General features: G+C 45.6%; 1 protein-coding gene across 1 annotated transcript; it reads left to right on the top strand.

Annotated features, from left to right (window-relative positions):
• Nucleotides 1-1,021: 1,021 nt before the first annotated feature.
• Nucleotides 1,022-20,819, top strand: LOC307221682 (phospholipase A2 inhibitor gamma subunit B-like). Its single transcript, XM_079986440.1, has 5 exons — nt 1,022-1,180; nt 4,271-4,393; nt 7,728-7,880; nt 19,443-19,589; nt 20,482-20,819. Exons 1-5 carry the CDS (start codon nt 1,129-1,131, stop codon nt 20,637-20,639), a joined length of 633 nt encoding a protein of 210 aa, XP_079842566.1. The 5' UTR covers nt 1,022-1,128; the 3' UTR covers nt 20,640-20,819.
• The last annotated feature ends 1,818 nt before the right edge of the window (nt 20,820-22,637 follow it).

Genomic DNA, 22,637 nt, shown 5'->3' with positions numbered 1-22,637 from the left:
CTGGACCAGAGCACCCCAGGCACTCCTGTCTTCCACTGCCTCCTGCAGTTTGGTCAAACTCATGCTGGTAGCTTCGAGAACACTGTCCAACCATCTCGTCTTCTGTCGTCCCCTTCTCCTTGTGCCCTCAATATTTTCCAGGGAGCCTTCTCTTCTCATGAGGTGGCCAAAGTATTGGAGCCTCAGCTTCATGATCTGTCCTTCCAGTGAGCACTCAGGGCTGATTTCTTCAGAATGGATAGATTTGATCTTTTTGCAGTCCATGGGACTCTCTTAACTCTAACCAACTTATTTATAAAGAGCAAGTGGACCAATTCAGTACCAAAAAAAAAAAGGGAATTTAATGAGACAGAGGAAATCTAGATCATGAGTCACTGTGCATTTTATTACTGTACAACAAAGGAAACTGGACAGACACTTGTCTCCCCTTACCAAAAATAAATAAATTCATGATTCTGACTATCCGAGAAATCTGGCAAAATTGCCTGGACTTCTGGAAATCTAATCCAGATTCACTGCAGAGCTTTGAATTCTGGTGTCACCTGATGGGGCTTCACTTCGTGGGTGGTGAAATTGTGGGTGCACAGGTTAAAGGGGGGAAATGTCATTGGAGCTCTTGGAAGGGGGGAGAGATTGATTTACCCCAAATATAACTGCATTTAATGGGAGTGAAGGGATCCGGGTTAGTGTGCATTTTATTACTGTAACACAAGGGAAACTGTGGACAGACATTTGTCCCCCTTTCAAAAAAGTTCATGCTGTCAGAGAAAATGCCTTGGCTTCCAGAAACCTAATCCAATTTCAGTGCTGTAACCTGATGGGACTCATTTCCCCACATCCAGGATGGTGAAATTGATGCTGGCACAGATTAGGAGGGACGTGTCCTTAGAGTTATTGGAAGGGGGAAGAAATTTAATTGGTTTTCAAATCTGTGCTTTAAATTATAGTATAGCATGATTAGACTTCTAAAAATTTGGGACACCGTCCTGAACCCATTGTTCCTGGGTACTGCCAAAGTGCTTCTTGTAATCTCCTATAAATTCCTTCAACTAAGCCTCTTCATGCATCAGTTCCTTGCTCAGCCCAGTGCTGTTCTCGATTGCCTTCCTGGCTCTTCAGCTCTCTAGAATGATGAAGACACTCCTGATCTCCTGCCTCCTCTTGACCCTTCTGAATCCAGGTGAGCAGAACCACAACTGCTGTGCTGATCATTTTCAGGAAGGAACTAAGTGGGGGGTCAGCCATTAAAACAGGAGAAGAAAGGAACAAGGACTTGTGGTTCCTTTGAAAGGGAGTGGAATAAAGCATATGGTCAAGCTACAAGGGATCCTCAATCATAGATAGTTTCTTCCCAATGTTTATATTTGTTTTTATTTAACCAAATCCATACTGAGAGTTGCAGTATCCCCAAGTCCATTGGGGGAGCAATGGGGGCAGTCGCCCACTCTTGGATAAACCAGAATCCTAGGTTTCATCTACAACAAAGAGTATGTTTCTTGAACTTCTTTCCTGTTTGCTTACCTCATCGTCCACTCAAATTCTGCCCCTTCTTCCTGAAACTTTGTTCTCAATATTAAATCTTTATTTTACCAAATGCATACAGAGGTGTGACATCCCCAAGTACATTGGGGGAGCAAAAGGGGCAGTAGTTCACTCTTCAATAAACCTACAAAAAAAAAAAAAGCTACAAGGGATTCTCTCTTTTTTTTAATATTTTATTAAATTTTCATACAAGATCCCTTCACCAAAAAATAGTACACAAAAAAGCCAAAACAAATACACCAAAAAACCATATAGAAAAAAAGAAATAAAAAAGAAAAAAGAAAAGAAAAAGAAAAAAACCAACCATTCAATAAAATTTTTTTATATATATAACTAACTGGACTTCCTCACATCTCCTTTACCCTGCATTATTTATATTAAAAATATCAGCAAATTATTACCTTGTTTCATACCTTATTTTGTACTTTCCAAATATTATACTTCTAAATTTAAGATAATTTTTATCATTTACTCATACCTTAAATTTAAACATATTGTTGCCTTAAATTTCGACCTTTTCTTACTTATAACTTAATTTTCTATTTTACAAAATCTATTTGCTGGAACTGAGATTTTCTAAATCGTGCAGATACTTAACATTCATACAACTTATATTGTTTTTGTAAATAGTCCTTAAACTTCTTCCAGTCCTCTTCTGTTGTTTCTTCTCCCAAGTCTCGGATTCTGCCAGTCATTTCAGCCAATTCCATATAATCCATCAATTGCGTCTGCCACTCTTCCAGTGTGGGCAAGTCTTGTGTCTTCCAATACTTTGCAATAAGTATTCTTGCTGCTGTTGTCGCATACATAAAGAAATTTCTGTCCTTCTTTGACACTTTCTGGCCGACAATGCCCAAGAGGAAGGCCTCCGGTTTCTTAACAAAGGTATATTTAAATACCTTTTTTAGTTCATTATAGATCATTTCCCAGAAGACCCTCACTTTTGGGCATGTCCACCAGAGGTGAAAGAATGTCCCCTCAGCCTCTCTACATTTCCAACATTTATTATCAGACAGGTGATATATTTTTGCAAGCTTGACTGGGGTCATGTACCACCTATATATCATTTTCATAATATTCTCCTTCAAGCATTACATGCCATGAATTTTATTCCGGTGGTCCATAACCTTTCCCAGTCCTCAAACATAATGTTATACCCAATATCCTGAGCCCATTTTATCATGGCTGATTTAACAGTCTCATCCTGTGTGTTCCATTTAAGCAGCAAGCTATACATTCTCGAAAGTACCTTAGTCATTGGTTCCAACAGTTCTGTCTCTAATTTCGACTTCTCCACCTGGAATCCTATCTTTTTATCCAATATAAAAACCTCTTGAATTTGAGCGTAATGTAACCAATCTTGCACCTTATTCTTTAATTTCTCCATGCTCTGCAACCTCCATTTGTCTCCAATTTTTTCTATTATTTCCCAATATTTCGGCCAGCAGGCCTCCATATTGAGTCTTTTCCGGGCCTTAGCCTCCACTGGTGATAGCCATCTCGGGGTCTAGCTACAAGGGATTCTCAATCATAGATAGTTTCTTCCCAATGTTTATATTTGTTTTTATTTAACCAAATCCATACTGAGAGGTGCAGTATCCCCAAGTCCATTGGGGGAGCAATGGGGGCAGTCGCCCACTCTTGGATAAACCAGAATCCTAGGTTTCATCTACAACAAAGAGTATGTTTCTTGAACTTCTTTCCTGTTTGCTTGCCTCATCGTCCACTCAAATTCTGCCCCTTCTTCCTGAAACATTGTTCTCAATATTAAATCTTTATTTTACCAAATGCATACAGAGGTGTGACATCCCCAAGTACATTGGGGGAGCAAAAGAGGCAGTAGTTCACTCTTCAATAAACCAGAGTCCTAGCTTAAATTTAAAGCAGTGGTGTCCAAACTTTTTTCAAAGAGGGCCAGATTTGATGAAGAGAAAAGCTGTGGGGGACAACCAAAGGGGCGACCAAAGTTTTTGAGCATTTTTAAGGACTGAAGTTGTTGAGGTTTTTTCAGGATTTTACCCCTGGAAAATAAACTGCCACAGGGGCCGGATTAAACTGACCAGTGGGCCCCTGAAATGGACTTTGGCCATGCCTGATTTAAAGCAAAGAGTAAGTTGCTTACATTTGTAGAAACTTATGATAGGATAGCACACAATCTATAGGCACAATTCTTCTCATATTTCGGAGTGGAATTATCCTCCCCCCCCCCCATGAAATCTTTTAGTTGGCTGGTGTTACACACCACCCCAATCTCTGAGTGGAGTCAGGTTCCAGGGGTACCAGATGTGCTTACCAGAGTCTGTCATGTTTGCTGGTGCTGATGGGAGTTGTAGTACAACAACTTTGGGAGGGTTAAAGGTTTCCTCACACCTTCCCTACTGGTCCTCTCCGTCAGACTGCAGGAGTCATCTTCAACAATCATTCTCTGGTCTATGCAAGGCCCACCCCTATTCACAGAGTTTAAGAACTACAGAAGGAATATATACTAGTTTCCAGAAACTAGTATTCAAATAGTGCTTCCAATGTTGCAGAAAAAATATATCAATAGAGGATGGTAAACATGAATTTATCCAGTCCACTTTTGAAGCTATCAAAGTCGGTAGCCTTTGCTGCCTCTCGTAAGATGGCGTTTGTAGCAGAAAGTGTTGTGTTCATGTACCTTGACACAGACCTATTCCTCCTACACAGTTACTAAAGTTTTCTAAACCCATTTTCCCCCTGTTTGCAGTGGCAACTCTGAAATGTGAGTCTTGTTTAAATGAAGGAAAAGATTGCAAAAATGCCACCATTGAGGAGTGTGATGAGTCCAGTGACCAGTCCTGCATGTCTGCCCTTGGAGTTGGCAAACTGTGTAAGTGAGAAGAACTTTCAACCTCTTTGATCACCAAAACGTAAACCCCCTGACTCACTTTCGAAGGCCATATCTTAGCCACAAGCCATGGAACATGACTTTTCATAAAGTAGTATTCTAGCCTCTTCATTGCCTGTAGGAGCAAGGAAGAAATTCAAGTCAGTTCATATTTAAAGGTGCGTTTACTCAACTGGCAGAGCAAAACAAAGCCATCCTTCAGAATCTGCCCTTCTCCCATTTTTGCAATTCAGTTGTCCAGCCATGTAATCAGTAGACAAATGCACATACTAGGGTAAAGTGTGCATACAAGAACCTAAACCAAGTCAATCAACAGTCACCTAATTCACAAGAAAAGCTAAAAATAAAGATAGAAAAGATGGATATAAGTAACAGCAACAAAACAGGCCAAGTGTCCGTTCAGCAGCCTCAGCTTATGTAGTTGGAGTCAGTCTGTGTGGTTCCCATCTCCCAGGCCAAGTGAAAAATGACCTGCAAGGTAGAGAGCTAGTCCGCCAGGATTCAGAGCCAAGATGGTCAACAAATATCCCCCCCGCCCTCCCCCCCACCCCCACGGGGGAAACCATGACTGCTTAAATCAGTATGACCCTGCAGATAGGGCCTAAGAGTGAAGATAACATTCACACTAAATGTTGATGGGGTGGGGGGGAGAGTTGGAAACATATGAAAATGTGGAGAAATGAACTTCAAATAAGAAACCAAGACAAACTGATACTGACATATTGCCCCTTCCTAATTGCCTGTGGTACATGCTCCCTTTGTGAGCTCCACCATCGACTCTCATTGGTCCAGTTACAGAGTGGATTTGATTTAAATCACAATTTAAATCACTAGTCAGTAAAACTTGAATTAAAACTTTTTTTTACATAAAGACTCATTCTTGCTGGTGTAATCTTAATATTTACAACAAGATGAAGGTTTCGTTTTTGGAATAATAAATTTTCAGAGTAGTTTTTAAAGTTATATCAAAAATTACTGATTTGGTTATACTATTAGAAAAACATTGACAGATAATTATGAAATTTTTGTGAGGTTTAATAAATTAACTGTTTATATTTGGACTTCTTTTCTGCTGTATTTTATTGGAAGGAGAAAAAACAATCCTTTCATTAATAGCAATTTAAATAATTTATTTAACTAAAACAATAACATTATAGCATATGTATCCATGTTTATTAACTGATGTGATTAAGCGATTTTTTAAGAAAAACCTTAGAGGGAGTTATAGCACACATGAAAAGCTTAAAACAAATCCTTATTTCTTGATGAAGATAGTCTTTGGACTATAATATAACTTAAATAGAAAGCTATCTTTTTTTGGGGGGGTGAATCCTCCAAAAAACCAATTTAAATTAAAAAAAATCTGATTTAAATAAAAAAATTCTCATTTAAATTTAATCTGATTGTTTTGATTTTTTTAAAATTGATTTTTATCCACTCTCTCATCCACCTTGGCAGCCACAAAACTTATTTCATTCATTAATTGCTTCCCATGAAACCTCCTGAACTGGTCCCACTCAATAAGGAGAAGGGTGGTAGAAACCTCTGGACAGCCAAAGGTTCTCCATTCCTGACTCACATTCAACAAATAGATAAAACTGGAGAAATCTCTTTCTGCTCCAAGCAGGGCCTGCTCAACACAATTGGATACCTGAGGCAAACCATGAAATGTTCCCCACCCCGCAGACCCGGAAGAAAGGGTGACTGAAGCTTAGGCCTGGGCGATTTATTGATATATCGCCCCAGGACCGGTATGAGGGGCAGACCGTGATGACAGCTTCACTCAGCAGTAAATTGGTGGGGAAAACCCTGCCTATTCTGAGTCCCTCTGCCTCCAGCACCCAGCACGCTGAGGAAAAAAACAAAACAAGCAGCGACCTGGAGCTGGAGGCTGAGGGACTCAGGAGGGGTGGCACTTTCATGAAAGATATATCGCTAAGTGAAATCACCATCGTGGTCTGTCCCATATACTTGCACTGGGAGAAAAAAGCTGCATGGACAAGGCTTATACATCTTGTCCCTCCCTCCCTCCCTCCTTAAACTGCTTGGATTAAGAGCACACCGCTGCCCTCACCTCAGCCAAGCAGTTTTGCGGAAACCCCAAATGAGCCAGTAGTGGGGCAGGGGCTCAGGGGCTCCCCCTCCCCAGCTGCAAGAGCCTGGGTGGAGTGCAGACTCCGGCCAGAGACAGCCTTGGCAGCCACCTGGCTTACTTTTTCAGCACAGGAGAAAAGACGGAGCCCACTCTGCCAGTCAAAGGCAGTCAGGCAGTGCAGGCAGCCCTGCAAGGCACAAGTAGGGTGGCTTTGCAGCCTGCGCTTTGTGAATGACCACACCACAAGGAAAGAGGCAGTGTGCCTGCACAGACACCAGCAAGGCGGAGGGAGCCTCAGAAAGGAGCTCCGAGGTGGTATTTGCTAAAATGTATAGAACTCAAGATAAAGTATGTTGGAAATGTAAGGAGAAGGAAGGGAATTTCTTTCAAATGTGGTGGACGTGTCCTAAGATTAAAGTCTGCTGGGTCATGATATATAAAATACTTTTAGTAAAAAAAAACAGAGGCTTTTTTATTAGCGATCATAGGTGAAGAAATTCCCCCCAAAAAGACATAAATATATTTATGTATGCTACCATGGCAGAAAGGATACGTTTAGCCCAGAAATGGAAGCAGTAGGAACTTCCAACTTTGGAAGAATGCCAGACAAAGATGATTGAATACACTGAGCCGGCGAGACTGACGGGGTGAATCTGAAACCAGCAAGATGAACTGTTTGAAAAGGACAGGTTATGATTTGATACCTGTCTTTTAAGTATAGAGATAAGGTAAGTAGGGTGATTTAGAGATGTGAAGATAAAAGTGATTGCATATGAAAGTCAGGGAGGGGGATGGGAGGAAGTCAGAGCTCAATTTGAGCAAAGATATATGTGATGAAGAGATTTTATTTGGTTGTTATAAAGGAAAAAAGAAATTTTATTAAACATTATATTAAAAAAGAAAAAGGAAGGAGCTCCAAGGTCCCTGCCACGAAAAACAGTATGGACTGCCGGTATGAGAGACTCAGTGTGCTGGGTGCTGGAGGCAGAAGTACTCAGGATAGGCGGGGTTTCCACCACCGATTTACTGCTGAGTGAAGCTGTCATCGTGGTCTGCCCCTCATACCGAAGGCAGCAGCATCAGGCAATGCTTTTCTTGGTGGTCAGATCCCCTGCCCCTCTGGATCCCGCCACATAAGATGACCATCAATCCTTTCCTCATGGGTGGGCCAGCCCTATCTCCAGGTCTAGTTATTTCCTTTTCCAATTCTTTCTTTTATAGCACTTTTGGGGTCAAATATGGTTTTCAAGTCCTGCATCGATACAGAGTTGTGTGATGCAGACTATTCCAGTGCCTCCGTAACCTCATCAATGTACATCCAAGGCAAGATGTCCTGCTGCAAGACAGATATGTGCAACAGTGGACCTCCTGAAGGTAAGTATCATCATCAGGAAATATGGTCTCACAAAACTCAAGTAATGAGAGAGCTCAAAGAAAGACAAACAAGTTTGGGCAGTATCCTGATGTCTGGGACTGGCTAGACAAGGAGGAGTGGTGGCAGCCAGTCACTCCAGGAGGCGCCTGAGGGTGACACTAGGAAAGAAGATTTCAAACTTGATTCAGACTGGTGGGACAGGGAGGAACCATTGACAGAGGGAACGAGCAGGGAAGCATTGGAGCCATAGTATGGGGGTGGCGGGAACTAATAGAACAAAACCAAAAATCACAATAAGATTACCTGAACAACATACAGCATCTATTAGCAGAAATTACAGTGGTGCCCCGCAAGATGAATGCCTCGCAAGACAAAAAACCCGCTAGACAAAAGGGTTTTCCGTTTTGGAGGTGCTTCGCAAGACGAATTTCCCTATGGGCTTGCTTCCCAAGACGAAAATGTCTTGCGATTTTTTCCGACTTTTCCCCCTTTTTTCCCCTTTTTCTAAGCCGCTAAGCCACTTATCCGCTTGAAATATACTCAGAGTCGCAAAGTGATTTCATGCTCTTTATTCAGCTCATCGTGGTGAGGAGGAGGAATGAAAGTCCCCTCAAGGTATCTGCTTTATATACATTATTTACACAATGGGCTGCACATGATTGGCTAATTCCGGAATTCTACTGTAAGCCAATCAGGTTGTGGATTCACTTCTATCTGGAGCATGATTGAGTAGTTCCTGCCAACCAATCATACTGCTGCATTGTTCTAGGACCAATCAGACTGCTGCATTCTGAATCCTATTGTTCTAGGACCAATCAGGCTGCTGCCTTTTGGATCCTATTGTTCTAGGGCCAATCAGACTGCTGCAGTTTGGATCCTATTCAACCCAGTACATAACACCCCTCCCCTCTAAGTTCCAGTCCTGCCCGGGAGGTCGCATTCATAGTCCTCGAGGTACGCCGGCGGCCTACGTGTGCGTTGCGGCCTGGGGTGTTCCCTGGTCCGGGGTTCAGGTTCTGGCTCGTGTTCCAAGGATACTGGCTGTGATGGGGCTGTTTGGTCTGGCGCAACTGGCTCACTCAGTCGTGGTTCTGGTTCCAGTGTCCTTTCGGCCTCGCAGGTCCTCTCTGTATTTACTGATTCTGCCTCTCCTGCTGGCCCCTCGTGCTCTATGGGCCTCACTGCCCCTCTGTTCCCTTGGGACTCCTCTGCCCTTTCCTCCTCCTGGTTTTCTCCTGGGAATCGTCGCCGTATCTGGTTGCAGTGGCGGCGCCAGCATTGCCCCCCATCCGTTAGCACCTCATACGACACGGGGCCAGTGACCCTGGTGACTGTGGCGGGTACCCATGCTGGGCCTGCCCCAAAATTCTTTGCGTACACTGGGTCCTGAGCCTCGAAGGTCCGGGGGTTCTTGCCTTCCCCCACCACTGCCTCATCCTGAGCTCTATCGGGGTGAAGGCGGTCCAATCTGATTGCAAGGCGCCGACCCATTAGTAGTTCAGCGGGGCTCCGGCCAGTCGTTGAGCTGGGGGTGCTGTGCTGTGCTAGAAGGAATGTGGCAAGGCGGTACTCCCAATCCCCTTGTGTCATACGGCGAAGGGTGTCCTTGGTGGTCCGCACCATGCGTTCTGCTTGGCCATTGGTGGCAGGGTGGAATGGCGCCGAACGGATGTGGCGGATGGCGTTCTGCATTGTGAAGGTTTGGAATTCTCCTGACGTAAATGCAGTCCCGTTGTCTGAGACGAGAGTGTCAGGGAGCCCGTGGGTTGCAAACAGCCTGCGTAGTACCCGGATGGCTGCGGACGTAGAAGTGGACGGTACCAGTGCGACTTCCAGCCATTTGGTGTAGGAGTCCACCACTATGAAGAATGTTTTCCCCTGAAAGGGGCCAGCGAAGTCCACATGCAGGCGTGACCATGGTGCTCGGGCGGACTCCCAGGACTGGACTGGGGCCCTTGGGGGATCTGGGCGGGATTCTTGGCAGGCCTGGCAGTGTTTGACCCAGGCCTCTATCTCTCCGTCGATCCCTGGCCACCACACATAACTCCTGGCAAGGGCCTTCATTCTTACTACTCCTGGGTGTGTCTCGTGTAGGGCTGTGAGGACCCTTTTGCGGAGGGGCTGGGGAACAACGACCCTGCTTCCCCATAACAGGCACCCCTTGTGGGCTGACAGTTCATGTTTGCGGGTTGTGTAGCCGGCGAATTCTGGCCCGGGGCTGCTGCTGGGCCATCCCCTCCACACCCAGTCCAGGACCCGGGAGATGACCCTATCTTTCTTGGAATGGTGTGCAACTTCTTGTGCCTGAATGGGGCGGTCAGGAAGCAGCTCCAGGCTCATAACCTCTTGTGCAGGTGCTGGGTCGGGGCCTGTTTCCGGTAGTGGTAGCCTGCTGAGGGCGTCCGCATGGCCCATCGCCTTCCCCGGACGGTGAATCAGTGCATACTGGTAGCTGGCAAGGAAAATTGACCACCTGAGGACGCGAGGAGACAGCACTTGGGGGGTCTGCTTTTCAGGGGCAAACAAGCCAAGCAACGGCTTGTGGTCAGTCACCACGGTGAAGGGCCGCCCGTACAAGAAATCATGGAATTTTTTTACTCCCTTCACGATTGCCAGACCCTCCTTGTCGATTTGCGAGTAGTTCCGCTCGGTTGCGTTGAGTGTCTGGGAAAAGTATGCCACTGGTACCTCTCTTCCATCCGGGAGTTGGTGTCCCAGGACAGCGCCAATTCCATAGGGCGAGGCGTCGCATGCTAGCACCACCGGCAGCCTCTCGTCGAAGTGTGCCAAGACCGAGTTTGAGACAAGCAAGTCCTTGACTGCCTGGAATGCGGCCTCCTGGCGCTGGCCCCACACCCAAGGGGCCCGCTTGTCCAGGAGTCTGTGTAGGGGCTCCGCTACCGCCGCCTTGTGGGAAAGGAAGGAATGGTAAAAGTTCAATAGTCCCAAGAAGGCCTGAAGTTCAGTCTTGTTCTTGGGCGCTGGGGCATCACAAATGGCCCGTACCTTGTCCCCAGTCGGGTGGACCCCTTCTGCGTCCACCATAAATCCCAGAAAGTCCACCTGAGGCACTCCTAGAAGACATTTTTCCCGCTTCACCTTGAGACCCGCCATCTGGAAACGGTGCAGAACGGTGCGGAGGCGGTCCTCAAACTCCTCTGGTGTGGGCCCGGCAATCAACACATCATCGAAGAAGGGGGTGACGCCAGGAATCCCTTTAAGTAGAGAGTCCATTAGATTCTGGAATATGCCTGGTGCCACGCTGATACCGAATTGCAGCCGCTTTACCCTGAATGCTCCTCTGTGCGTCACAATCGTCTGTGCCTCTGCTGTGGCCTCATCTACTGGCAGCTGTTGATATGCTTGGGCCAAGTCCAGCTTGCCAAAAATTTTCGACCCAGCCAGGGTGGCAAGAACATGGCTGACCACTGGCACTGGGTATGCATGGGCCGTAAGGGCCTTGTTTATGGTACATTTGTAGTCTGCGCAGATGCGGACCGAACCATTAGGCTTGACGGGTGTGACAATTGGGGTTTCTCAGGGGGCATTAGGCACCGGCTCCAGCACTCCTTGCTCCACAAGCCGGTCCAATTCCTCGTCTATACGGGGTTTCAGGGCGAACGGGACCCGGCGGGCCTTGAGCCTGACCGGTCGTACTGCGGGGTCAAGCTGTAGGGCAATGGGGGGCCCCGTATACTGTCCCAATTTCCCATCAAAAACCCCCGGAAATTCCTTGCATATGGCGTCCACGTCCACTTGTAAGCTAGTGTGGTTCACCCCGGTGACGGCTAGCCCCAGTGGTCCAAACCATGCCAATCCCAGTAAGCTAATGTAGGGGCCCTTGACCACCAGCAATTCCAGTTGCCGTGTCCGCCCTCGGTATTGCACCCTGAAGGTCCCCACCCCCATTGTGGGGACCTTACGTTTCTGGAAGTCCCGGAGGGTGAATGGGGCCGGCCTGAGTTTGGGACCCCCAGTAGGACACAGTTTCCTTAAGGTCATTGCCGAGATTATGGATAGAGTTGAACCCGTGTCAAGCTCCATGCGGCATGGGGCCCCCTCTATCTGTACGTCAACATAAATTTTCTCTACGTTGGGGTGGGGCAACTGGTATACCTGGAAGTCCGTGAGCTCAGTCGAGTTGCCTTGGTGCGTTGGGCCCCGGGACCTGGGGCTCTTGGATTGGTCATCTGATGCCTGGCGTTGGGTGGGCCGAGCCCGACACACCCGGGCGATGTGTCCCGATTTTCTGCACTGCCTGCACTCTGCGTTGCGGAAACGGCAGGTCCTCCTCTCGTGACTTTCTCCGCAGCTTGCGCAGTTCCCTCCTTCTCGTCGAGGCAGCTGTGGTATGTGGGCTGCTTGAGTGCGCTGCTGTACTCGGTGCACCTCCTCCCTGTTGGATCCTGAGTCGTCGGTGAGGTCTTCATGGTGGACCCTCGGTTGGGATGGCTGGCTCGGCCGTGCCTCTTGCGTCGACCTCTCGGCAGCTTCCGTTGCCAGGGCCTCCTCCAGAGCGACCTGGAACGTTAGGTCCTTCTTAGCGTAGAGGCGTCGTTGCAGCTTCTCATCCCTCAGGCCACCGACGAGGCGGTCACGAAGCATGTTCTCCAGCTCTGAGAAGTTGCAGAACCGGGCGGCTTGGCGGAGAGAGGTCACAAACCTAGTTATGGTTTCCCCAGGGGCTTGCCGCTTTGCGTAGAAGGCATTTCGACGAGCCACCACTGAGGGCTGCGGCGAAAAGTGCCCCTTCAGCTGTTCCATTATTGTTTTGTATGGAACAGTAGCGACGTCTTCAGGCGCAAGGAGAGCCCGGGCGATTTCAAACGTCTCCTCTCCGCAGACGCTGAAGAATATTGCCCTCCTTGGCGTCTTCTTCATCAGTGACCCCTTTGGCTTCTAGGAGGAAGGTGAAACGGGAGGCGTATGCTTCCCAGTCTCCAGATGCTGGGTTGAACGGTGAAAAGCTGCTGTTGGTTGCCATTCTGAGTTCCTTGTGTCCCGGAGCTGAAGCCTGGATACACGGTGCGAGGCAGCGATGTGGCAGGTGGCGGTGCTGCGGTGCTGTGTGTGGCAGTCAGCTCAGCGGGATCCCACCTTCGTCGCCAGTGAAATATACTCAGAGTCGCAAAGTGATTTCATGCTCTTTATTCAGCTCATCGTGGTGAGGAGGAGGAATGAAAGTCCCCTCAAGGTATCTGCTTTATATACATTATTTACACAATGGGCTGCACATGATTGGCTAATTCCGGAATTCTACTGTAAGCCAATCAGGTTGTGGATTCACTTCTATCTGGAGCATGATTGAGTAGTTCCTGCCAACCAATCATACTGCTGCATTGTTCTAGGACCAATCAGACTGCTGCATTCTGAATCCTATTGTTCTAGGACCAATCAGGCTGCTGCCTTTTGGATCCTATTGTTCTAGGGCCAATCAGACTGCTGCAGTTTGGATCCTATTCAACCCAGTACATAACACCGCTTATCCGCTAAGCCGCTAAAAGCCGCTAAAAGCCGCTAATAGCGCTAATCCGCTAAGCCGCTAATGGGCTTGCTTCGCAAGACGAAAAAACCGCTAGACGAAGAGACTCGCGGAATGGATTCTTTTCGTCTTGCGAGGCACCACTGTACAAAGAAGCGTCACAGTTTTACCTTAGTCCTAGAAACACCCCTCCCATAATGTTACTCACAGTTCCTCTCCTGTAGAAGCTTCTGGTATTTATTTCCTATGCTTTCCTCCAAAAAGCTTGAGCTCCCGCTCACCATTTTAGCTGAAAAAAATTCAGTAAAATAGGTTACGCTGAGAGATGGTTCCTGGCCCCAGGCCACTCAGCAAGTGTCATGGCTACAGTGGAATTTGAACCCTGGTCTCCTAGATTCTTGTCCAGCCCCCTAACCACTACACCTCACTGGCTTATTTGTTTCCCAGAGTTCTAGCCCCCAAACCTAGACCAACTCACTTTCCTTGATGTATTTGCATTTGTAGAGATATTTTTAGCGGGGGAGGTATCTGTCCTTCTTGTGTGAGAGGGAACTGATTTCTTTGAGATTTGCATTCAGGGAATTGAGATCTTCAGGTTAAAGCAAATGCTAATAAAGATCTATTAGATGCAATGGACTCCAGTGATGCTTAATTACATATTATAGAGGAACACTAACAGTGGGACCTCGGGTTACTGACACTTCAGGTTATATACGCTTCAGGTTACACACTCCGCTAACCCAGAAATAGTGCTTCAGTTTAAGAACTTTGCTTCAGGATGAGAACAGAAATCGTACTCTGGCAGCATGGCGTCAGCGGGAGGCCCCATTAGCTAAAAAATAAAAAGTTAAAAAGGCCTGTATCACCATCCTTTTCAAACCAGAGACAGAAGCTGGGGTTGGGATTTGAACCAAGAACCCCAAAGCTGGAAGCTGCGCTGAGCTGGAGCCTGGCTTAGTGAGCTACCATGAATTGCATACTGAGACCCTCAGGTGCAGAGGAAGATAGGAATAACAGCACACCAGGCAGTGTGACTGGTAAGGCAGTATGATTCTTCTTCTTTGGCGATCACTCGTAGCCAAGTAAAATTGTCTTTCATAAACACAGTTTTAACAATGAGTCTGTAAGTGACTGTGGAGGCCAATTCTGGAACCACACGTCCTTCCACAGTGGGGACATTGGTTTCTGGGTGGGAGTTGATCATGGTGTGGATTTGCCAACCATGCCTTCCTCTTAGCACGTTTCTCCCTTATATCCTGAGTTTGAGTCTCTTCAAAGCTCATGACACCTGTGGTAAAGGCTGTTCTCCAACTGAAGCACTCGCAGGTCAGTGTTTCCCAGTTGTCAGTGTTTATACTTCATTTTTAAAGATTTGCCTTGAGACAGTCTTTAACCCTCTTTTGTTGACCACCAGCATTATGCTTTCCATTTTTAAGTTCGGAATAGAGTAGTTACTTTGGAAGACGATCATCAGGCATCTGCATAACATGACCAGTCCAACGAAGATTATGTTGAAGAATCATTGCTTCAACACTGGTGATATTTGCTTCTTCCAGTACACTGATATTAGTTTGCGTGTCTTCCCAAGTGATGTGTAAAAAATTTCAGAGACACCGTTGATGAAATCTTTCGAGGAGTTAGAAATGGTGTTTATAAGTGGTGCATGTTTCACAAGCATACAGTAAGGATGTTAGTACAATAGCTTTGTAAACAAGTATTTTGGTTTCCCTGTGAATGTCCCAGTCCTCAAACACTCTGCACTTCAATCGACAGAAAGCTGCACTCGCAGAGCTCAGGGATGCTGGATTTTGGCATAAGTGTTAGCCCTTGTGGAAAGATAACTGCCTAGGTAGGAGAAGTGATTGACATTTTCCAACGTTACACCACTGAGTTGGATTTGCGGAGCTGCAGAGGGGTTATTTTGTACTTGTTGGTGCAGTACTTTGTTTTTTTGGATGTTGAGTGAGAGGCCAAAGTTTTCGTAAGCCTCTGGGATGGTATTTAGGATGGTTTGGAGGTCATCCTGTGAGCGTGCACACACTACGTTGTCATTAGCATACTGAAGCTCTATGATGAAAGTTACTGTAACCTTACTCTTTGCTTTCAGCCTGCTAAGATTGAAGAACTTTCCATTTGTTAAATATATTATTTCTACTCTGGTGGAAAGTTTTCCTTTGACAAAGTGTAGGATCATGGCAATGAAAACAATGAATAGAGTTGGGGCAATAACACAACCCTGTTTAACCCCTGATTCCACTGTGAATGGTTCACTTTGAGAGCAATTGTTATCTGCGATTGTTGCTGTCATATTATCATGGAGGAGTCGGATGATGTTTACAAATTTATCTAGGCAGCCAATTCTCAGAAGGACAGTCGACAGACCATTACGATTTACAGTGTCGAAAGCCTTAGGTCAAAAAACGACACATACAGGGGTTTGGTTCTGATCTCTGCATTTTTCTTGAAGCTGTTGAGCGGTGAAAATCATGTCCACTGTCCCCCTAAAAGGCCAAAAACCATTTTGGGATTCAGGAAGGGTCACCTCGGATATTGTAAGAGATGGTTTGCTAAGATCCTTGCAAGAATTTTACCACCTGCAACTAATAGAGAGATGCCTCGATAGTTTCTGCAATCAGTTCTGTCACCTTTTTTTTAAAAAAAAAAAAAAGATAATTTTGGCATCCATAAAGTCTGCTGGGATCTCTTCTCTCTCCCAGATTTTTTTGATGAGCTTGTGAAGTTGTTGTGTAAGTTCAATTTCACCCACTTTGAAGACTTTGGCAGCTATCCCCTCAGGTCTGCTTGTTTTTTTGTTTTTCATATGGTTAATAGCTGTACACAACTCTCCCAGGTTTGGAGATACTGCAAGCCCATCTCTAACTTGTTTTTGCAGAATTTGTGAGAGGAACTCAGCAGCTACGTGGGAGTTGCAGTTAAGGAGATGTCAGTAATGTTCTTTAAAGCGGTGTAATAGCTTCTTTATCTTTTAGAAGTGTGATCCCGTCTGCTGAGCGTAGGGGGAATATGCCATGATTTATTGGCCCATAGATGGTCTTTGTGACTTTGTTCACAAGCTGCAATAATGGATGTTTTTAGCTTGGTCCAGTGTTCCTCGATGTTATCAGGGAATTCTGAAAGCAGATGGCCCTTAAGAGTCATTTGGAAGCAATCCCACTTAACGGGATCTTGAAGGCCTTGGGTGTTCATTTTGCGCCTTGTTTTCCTTCCTTGAAGCCTACGTTAAGGTATAATATTGATAGCCATTGTTTTCCTTCCTTGAAGCCTACGTTAAGGTATAATATTGATAGCCATTGTGGAGCGTATTAGTCAGTGATCTGTCCAGCAGTCGTCGGCACTCGTCATAGCTCTGGTAAGGAGCAGATCACTGTGATCTTTAGCACAGACAATAACATAGTCTAAGATAGCAGCAGTCAACCTAAGGACCAATGGCCGGATGTGGCCCAATCACCTTCTCAATCCGGCCCGTGGACAGTCCAGAAATCAGCGTGTTTTTGCATGAGTAGAATGTGTCCTTTTATTTAAAATGCATCTCTGGGTTATTTGTATGGCCTGCCTGGTGTTTTGACATGAGCAGAATGTATGCCTTTATTTAAAATGCATCTGTGGGTTATTTGTGGGGCATAGGAATTCGGTCATATATTTTTTTTTAAATTTAGTCTGGCCCACCAAATGGTCTGAGGGATGGTGGACCAGCCCATGGCTGAAAAAGGTTGCTGACCCCTGGTCTAAGAGGTGCCAGTGGTTTGACCGAGGATGCCTCCAGGGAGTTTTAAATTTATTTTTCTGTCGAAAGAGTGTGTTGGTAGTAACAAGGTTGTGCGCTTCACATATTGTCAAAAGTAAGATTCAGTTCTGGTTGCTGTTGCCAATTCCTTCTTTCCCAATAGTCCCAGGCCACCGATTGAAATCTCGCCCAGCTCCTGCATTAAAATCACCCAGGAGGATGAGTTTATCTTCCTTAGGCATCTCTGATAGAACGGTATCCAGCTGAGAGTAAAAAATTTCTTTAATGTCTTCATCGGCATCCAGTGTTGGTGCATAAGCGCTTATAAGAGTAGCCTGTTGGTTTTTGGTGTGCTTTATTCAAAGGTTTGAGAGTCACTCATTAATGCCAGTAGGGACTTCTGACAGGAGCTTCACAAGATCATACTCCATGTATCCGAAGCGAAACCTACTCCATGTATCCGAAGTTCTTCTTCAGATAGACCTTTCCAGAAGAAAGTGTAGTCTCCTTTTTCTTCCTTCAGTTGTCCCTCGCCTGCTCTTTGAGTCTCTTGAAGCGCTGCAATAGTGATGTTAAAACATTGCAGCTCTCTTGCAATGATGGCAGTTCTGCATTCAGAGCGCTCACTATCTGTGTTATCTGACAAAGTCTGTATATTCCATGTTCCAAAATTCAATTGTGTTTTACAACCGCTAGGTGGTGACCCCACTGGGAGCGGTCATCCATTCAGGAGTGGGTGGGGTACAAATAATTAATAATTATTATTATTATTATTATTATTATTATTATTTATTATTAGTAACAGTAGGGCTCTGTTCCGATGGCATGAGTAGTCACAATGAACCGGTAGATTCCTATCTGCTGCAGCCCTTATCTGCCTTCACAGCTGTTGTAACATACCACTTGTTATCATCCACCTGTTCTGCTGTTGAGGACTTTTTGGATCATTCTTTGTCTAGCTCCTTCCCTTTGACCTTACCGCCTTGGGTGATCCTGTTAGGAGTACAGGATTCCTGATGGCTTCGCTCACACGGGTCATAGGAATGTGGAAGCCCACTCACCACAACAAGGTGATGATCCAGCAAGTGAGAAGGCAGTATGATACCTCTGGATTGGCCAGGCCTTCTACAAACATCCGCAACATGGGCTTCTGCCTTCACCAACAGAACAGTGCTTTCTAAGAGGATATCTGCATTATTTAATAACATAACATAGTAAAAGAAAAAACTGCACATAGAACTAAACCAAAAACCATGTATCAATAACAAGATTACTTGAACAACATGCAGCATTCATGAGCAAAAATTACAAGGGAGCTTCACAGTTTTACCTTAGTCCTAGAAACATTCCTTGTGTGATGTTACTCACAGTCCCTCTCCTGCAGCACCTTCTGATATTTACATCCCTACTCTTTTGTCCAAAGAGCTTGAGGTGGCATTTCTTGGCTCTCCTGCTCACCATTTTAGCCTCAAACACCCATGTGAAATAAGTCAGGCTAAGGGGCAGTGTCTGGCCCCAGGTCACTCAGCAGGTTTCGTGGCTCAAGTACAGATTTGAACTCTGGTCTCCTCCCACCCTTGTTCCTGATGTAGATGTTCACATTCCCTTGTTCCTGATGTAGATCTTCACTCAGCCCTCCCTTCTTGTTGGGAGGCGGCACCATTTTGTGGTTCGCATTAGTATTCTCAACACCCTGGTGTATGTTTTTATTGTAAACACTATAACAACACTAGGACCAAGAATTCTGGGAGTGGTAGTTTCTTAAGGGTGCTGAGAGTTAATTGGGAAACCCCGATTCCCCTCACAGAGCTATGGATTAACAAACAAACCCCACACAATAGTTCTTATTAACTGGCATTTTTTCTTAGCTGAAATCATTATTTTACCAAAACTAAGCACATGTTTTCCCAGAAGTGATTTTTAAGGATAAAACTACTAAGAGTTTTCTTTCTCTTTCCCGCTCTTGGGAAGAGGGCCATTTTGTAGACTTTTATCATCATTTGTGTGCGTCTGTAGCTGCCATTTTGTCTCTCAGGATGGCCCCCAGTGCTGCTCAGTGCTAAGCCCAATTGCTTAAAGTGGTATCCCTTTGCTTGAAATGTATGCTGTGAATATGGCCCCAGTTAGAAATCTCTTGCACCATGCCTTAATGTAGTCCTGGATGAATGGAGCATGGCTGAAGCACTCCACTTGCAGAAGTGGTAGAAGGTGGTACGCATCCATCTTGGAAGGGGAAGCACGATTCCCACCCCTCACATACAGCAAGTTGTGGTTTGCATCTGCAAAAGAAATACATTGACTAATTGCAATGCTGGTGTGGTGATTGTTTTCCAGTGCCTGAGTATGAGACGAGGGAGCTCAATGGGCTGAAGTGCCCGAGTTGCTTCTCCATCTCTTCAGACGAGTGTGAAGGCAATAAGACCGTCAGCTGCAGAAATGAGGAGGATCAATGCTTCTACGCTGCGGGTCGCTCACAGTTTGGTGAGTCTTGTATAATGGAGTGCAACTAGGGCCCCATCTTTGAGGAAGTATCATGCTACTTTGAGCAGTCATGGCTTCCCCTAAAAGACGCTAGGATACTTTGTTTATTAAGGGTGCTGAAAGTTATTAGGAGACCCACGTTGCCCTCACAGACTGTCTGGGATGGGCAAGAGCCCAAGGAGGAGGGATGTGTGGACAGGGAGGTGGGAGGAGGAGGAGGAGAATACAGGGAAGGGCTAGTGATTTCTGCAGTTCTTGCCTGGAACCCTGCACCAGTTTATTCCATTTTTTCCCCAGCAACACCTTAAAAGCCTATTCAAATAGGGACATGCTCTATTCCCTTTTGCTGTTCATTCGATTGAGTTTTAAATGTTTTAATGGTTTTAACTGCTTTTATTGCTAATGTATATATTTCTTGTAAACCCCTAGCAGTTTTTACTGCAATCAAGCGGTATATAGTTTTTGTTAAATAAAAATACATCTTAAAATTTGCACTTTAAATTGGAGGGGGCAGGATGGAGACCCACAGGCCCAGGAGCCAAAGGCACTCCTCTAGGACTCTCTCTCTCTGGCCCTTTGGATCCTCCTTAGCCACACCTCCTCTCCCTAGGCCACACCCCTCACAAGCCCCACTTCATACCCTACCTGTATGCTTTGGCCAGGCTGAAGTCTTGGTTACTTGGATGGAGGACGGGGGCGGGTTGAATGTATGTATAAAATAGCCTGCCATGTAAAGGTGAATTTTACATATGTTTCCATTGGCCAGTGGACCTCCCATAAGGTCACCCAGACTGGAAAACAGCTCTTGGTCTGAAAAAAGTTGCCCACCCTTCTGTTTGAGGGGGAGGGTTTTGGATTTCAAAAATATGTGTGTGCTTTTTTTTCCCAACAGGGGAAACCACGCTGACGGGTGCTCTCCGAGGCTGTGCAACAGCTAGTATGTGTGACTACGGTCAGGAGTTGCTGGTGACTTATCTTAAATCACTGACATATGAGATCACTCAATTAGAGTGTACTGACGCAATGGACGAGGATTCCAATGAGCTGTAGCTGAGGGAAGGCAAACCTCCACTGCCCAGAAGAACCCACCATTTATGGAAATTGGAGGCCTAGTAGTTGAAGCAGGGGAGGTCTCAGCCTGAGGACACCCAGGCTTTCTTTCCAGAAGTCTAGAAGCTCCTCCTCAAAGACAGGCTGTATTTGACTTTCATGTGCAAATGAAGTCATTGAATCATGTCCAAAATAAATATATATGGCAAGTAATGTGTGTTGTATCATTTATCCAAATGCAACATTTGTTGGGGGATATAATAGTGCTTGGAGATGGGAGCTAGCTTTCAGGTTTGAAATCCCTGGCCAGCCTTCCATGTCAAATTTAATTGTGTCCACTTTGGGCTCCCTTGTTGTCAGGGGTAGTGCATCCCATTTCACCACAGCAGCCATGCTCCGTAACCCCCACCAAAGCATCCCTTTCCACTTTGAGGCAATCAAGATTTGTGCTAATGTTAGATTTCCCACAAGCTTCAACTGGCACTGCTTGCATCCGCCTGCTGAACCAGTCCAGCTGTTCCAGAACCCTGTTGTCGAAATGGCCAGCAAGATGCCTGTGCAAAGCCCCAAAGCAGGACTGGACAGCAACACCAGGTGGTCCCATCCTGTCCCCCCGCTTGTGATTCCCACCAACTGACATTCACAGGAATACTCTCTCCAACACTTGAGGAAGAACATGGCCAACTTGGTTAGTAGCCATTGTTAGCCTTATCCTCCATTATTTTCTTCTAATCCTCAATCAAACACATCCACGTTGCTGCTCATCTTTACTTCCTGAGAGCAAATTGCAGAGTTTAACTATCTGCTATTTCAAGCAGCACTTTCTTCCATCTTTCTCAGATCTTCCAACATTCACTGCCATTGGCCGCCCACAAATTCTAGTGTTATGAAAAAGGAATAAAAGCTTTCCTCTGTCCTGTTGCACTAAAGGCTTCCTATGAATTGAAGGCTGACTAAACCTCAGATAAAACAAAATAAAAAAATTCCTTCCAGTAGCACCTTAAAGACCAACTAAGTTAGTTCTTGGTATAAGTTAGTTCTTGGCATGCACACTTCTTCAGATACACTGAAACAGAAGTCACCAGACCCTTCTATATAGTGAGAAGGTGGGGAGGGGTATTACTCAGAAGGGTGGTGGGATTGGGTGATTGGCAGATAGCTGTGATGAGCCTGTTGACGACTCTTAACGACTGCAATAGGTCTTACAGGAAAAAGCAAGGGGTGAGAAGGTGAAAAATGGCTTTGTCATGTATAATGAGATAAGAATCCAATGTCTTTGTTCAGACCAGGTCTCTCCATGGTTTTAAGTTTGGTAATAAGTTGCAATTCAGCAGCTTCTCTTTCCAGTCTATTTCTGAAATTCTTTTGTATCTGTAACTAAACCTCAGATGTGTAGGGAGCTACAAGAATTGCCCCAATCAAAGGATCTCACTGCTTGAGGTGTAGCATAAGGGATTGCATACTCCTCGAGGCACCTTGGGCTCACATTGCTCAGGTATCTGTGGAAATAAACATAAGCACCTTGAATGTGACCTAGAAGAAAACTGGCAACCAGTGCCACTATCTCAGCATCAGAGGGACACATGGCCAGAATTTTTTTTGAAAGTGGCATTATGTGGGGAAGGGCCTCAGCTGTAGCAGCCTCTCCTCTTTTACCTTTGCCATCTCTGCATATAATAATAATAATAATTTAATAATAAATATATTATTTATACTCCGCCCATCTGGCTAGGTTTCCCCAGCCACTCTGGGTGGCTTCCAGCAGAATATTAAAATCCAATTCTAAGGCTTTCACCATTCATTCTTCTTTTCAGGTTATTCTCACAACTTTCCACTTCTGAGCATAAAGATCCTTTGCCACTGTACCTGCATACAAGAATACAGCTGGATACATAAACAGAGTTTGGAATTTTGCTGACCAATATCCCCTGCCAGAAGGGTTCTGGACTCGTGGAAAAGTCAGTTTGATTCCCCCCCCCCCCCATTATATATCATGCC

This window comes from Podarcis cretensis (assembly GCF_951804945.1).
Source record: "Podarcis cretensis genome assembly, chromosome: 8".
In the NCBI taxonomy this organism is placed as follows: domain Eukaryota; kingdom Metazoa; phylum Chordata; class Lepidosauria; order Squamata; family Lacertidae; genus Podarcis; species Podarcis cretensis.
This window is presented reverse-complemented; position numbering and strand designations above follow the sequence as displayed.

Bases quoted from the DNA above. Each gene is read 5' to 3' on its own strand.
- LOC307221682 (XM_079986440.1), top strand. From the start codon at position 1,129: ATGATGAAGACACTCCTGATCTCCTGCCTCCTCTTGACCCTTCTGAAT. The intron at 1,181-4,270 runs GTGAGCAGAACC...CCCTGTTTGCAG, and splicing joins CTTGACCCTTCTGAATCCAG to TGGCAACTCTGAAATGTGAG. The intron at 19,590-20,481 runs GTGAGTCTTGTA...TTTTCCCAACAG, and splicing joins TGCGGGTCGCTCACAGTTTG to GGGAAACCACGCTGACGGGT.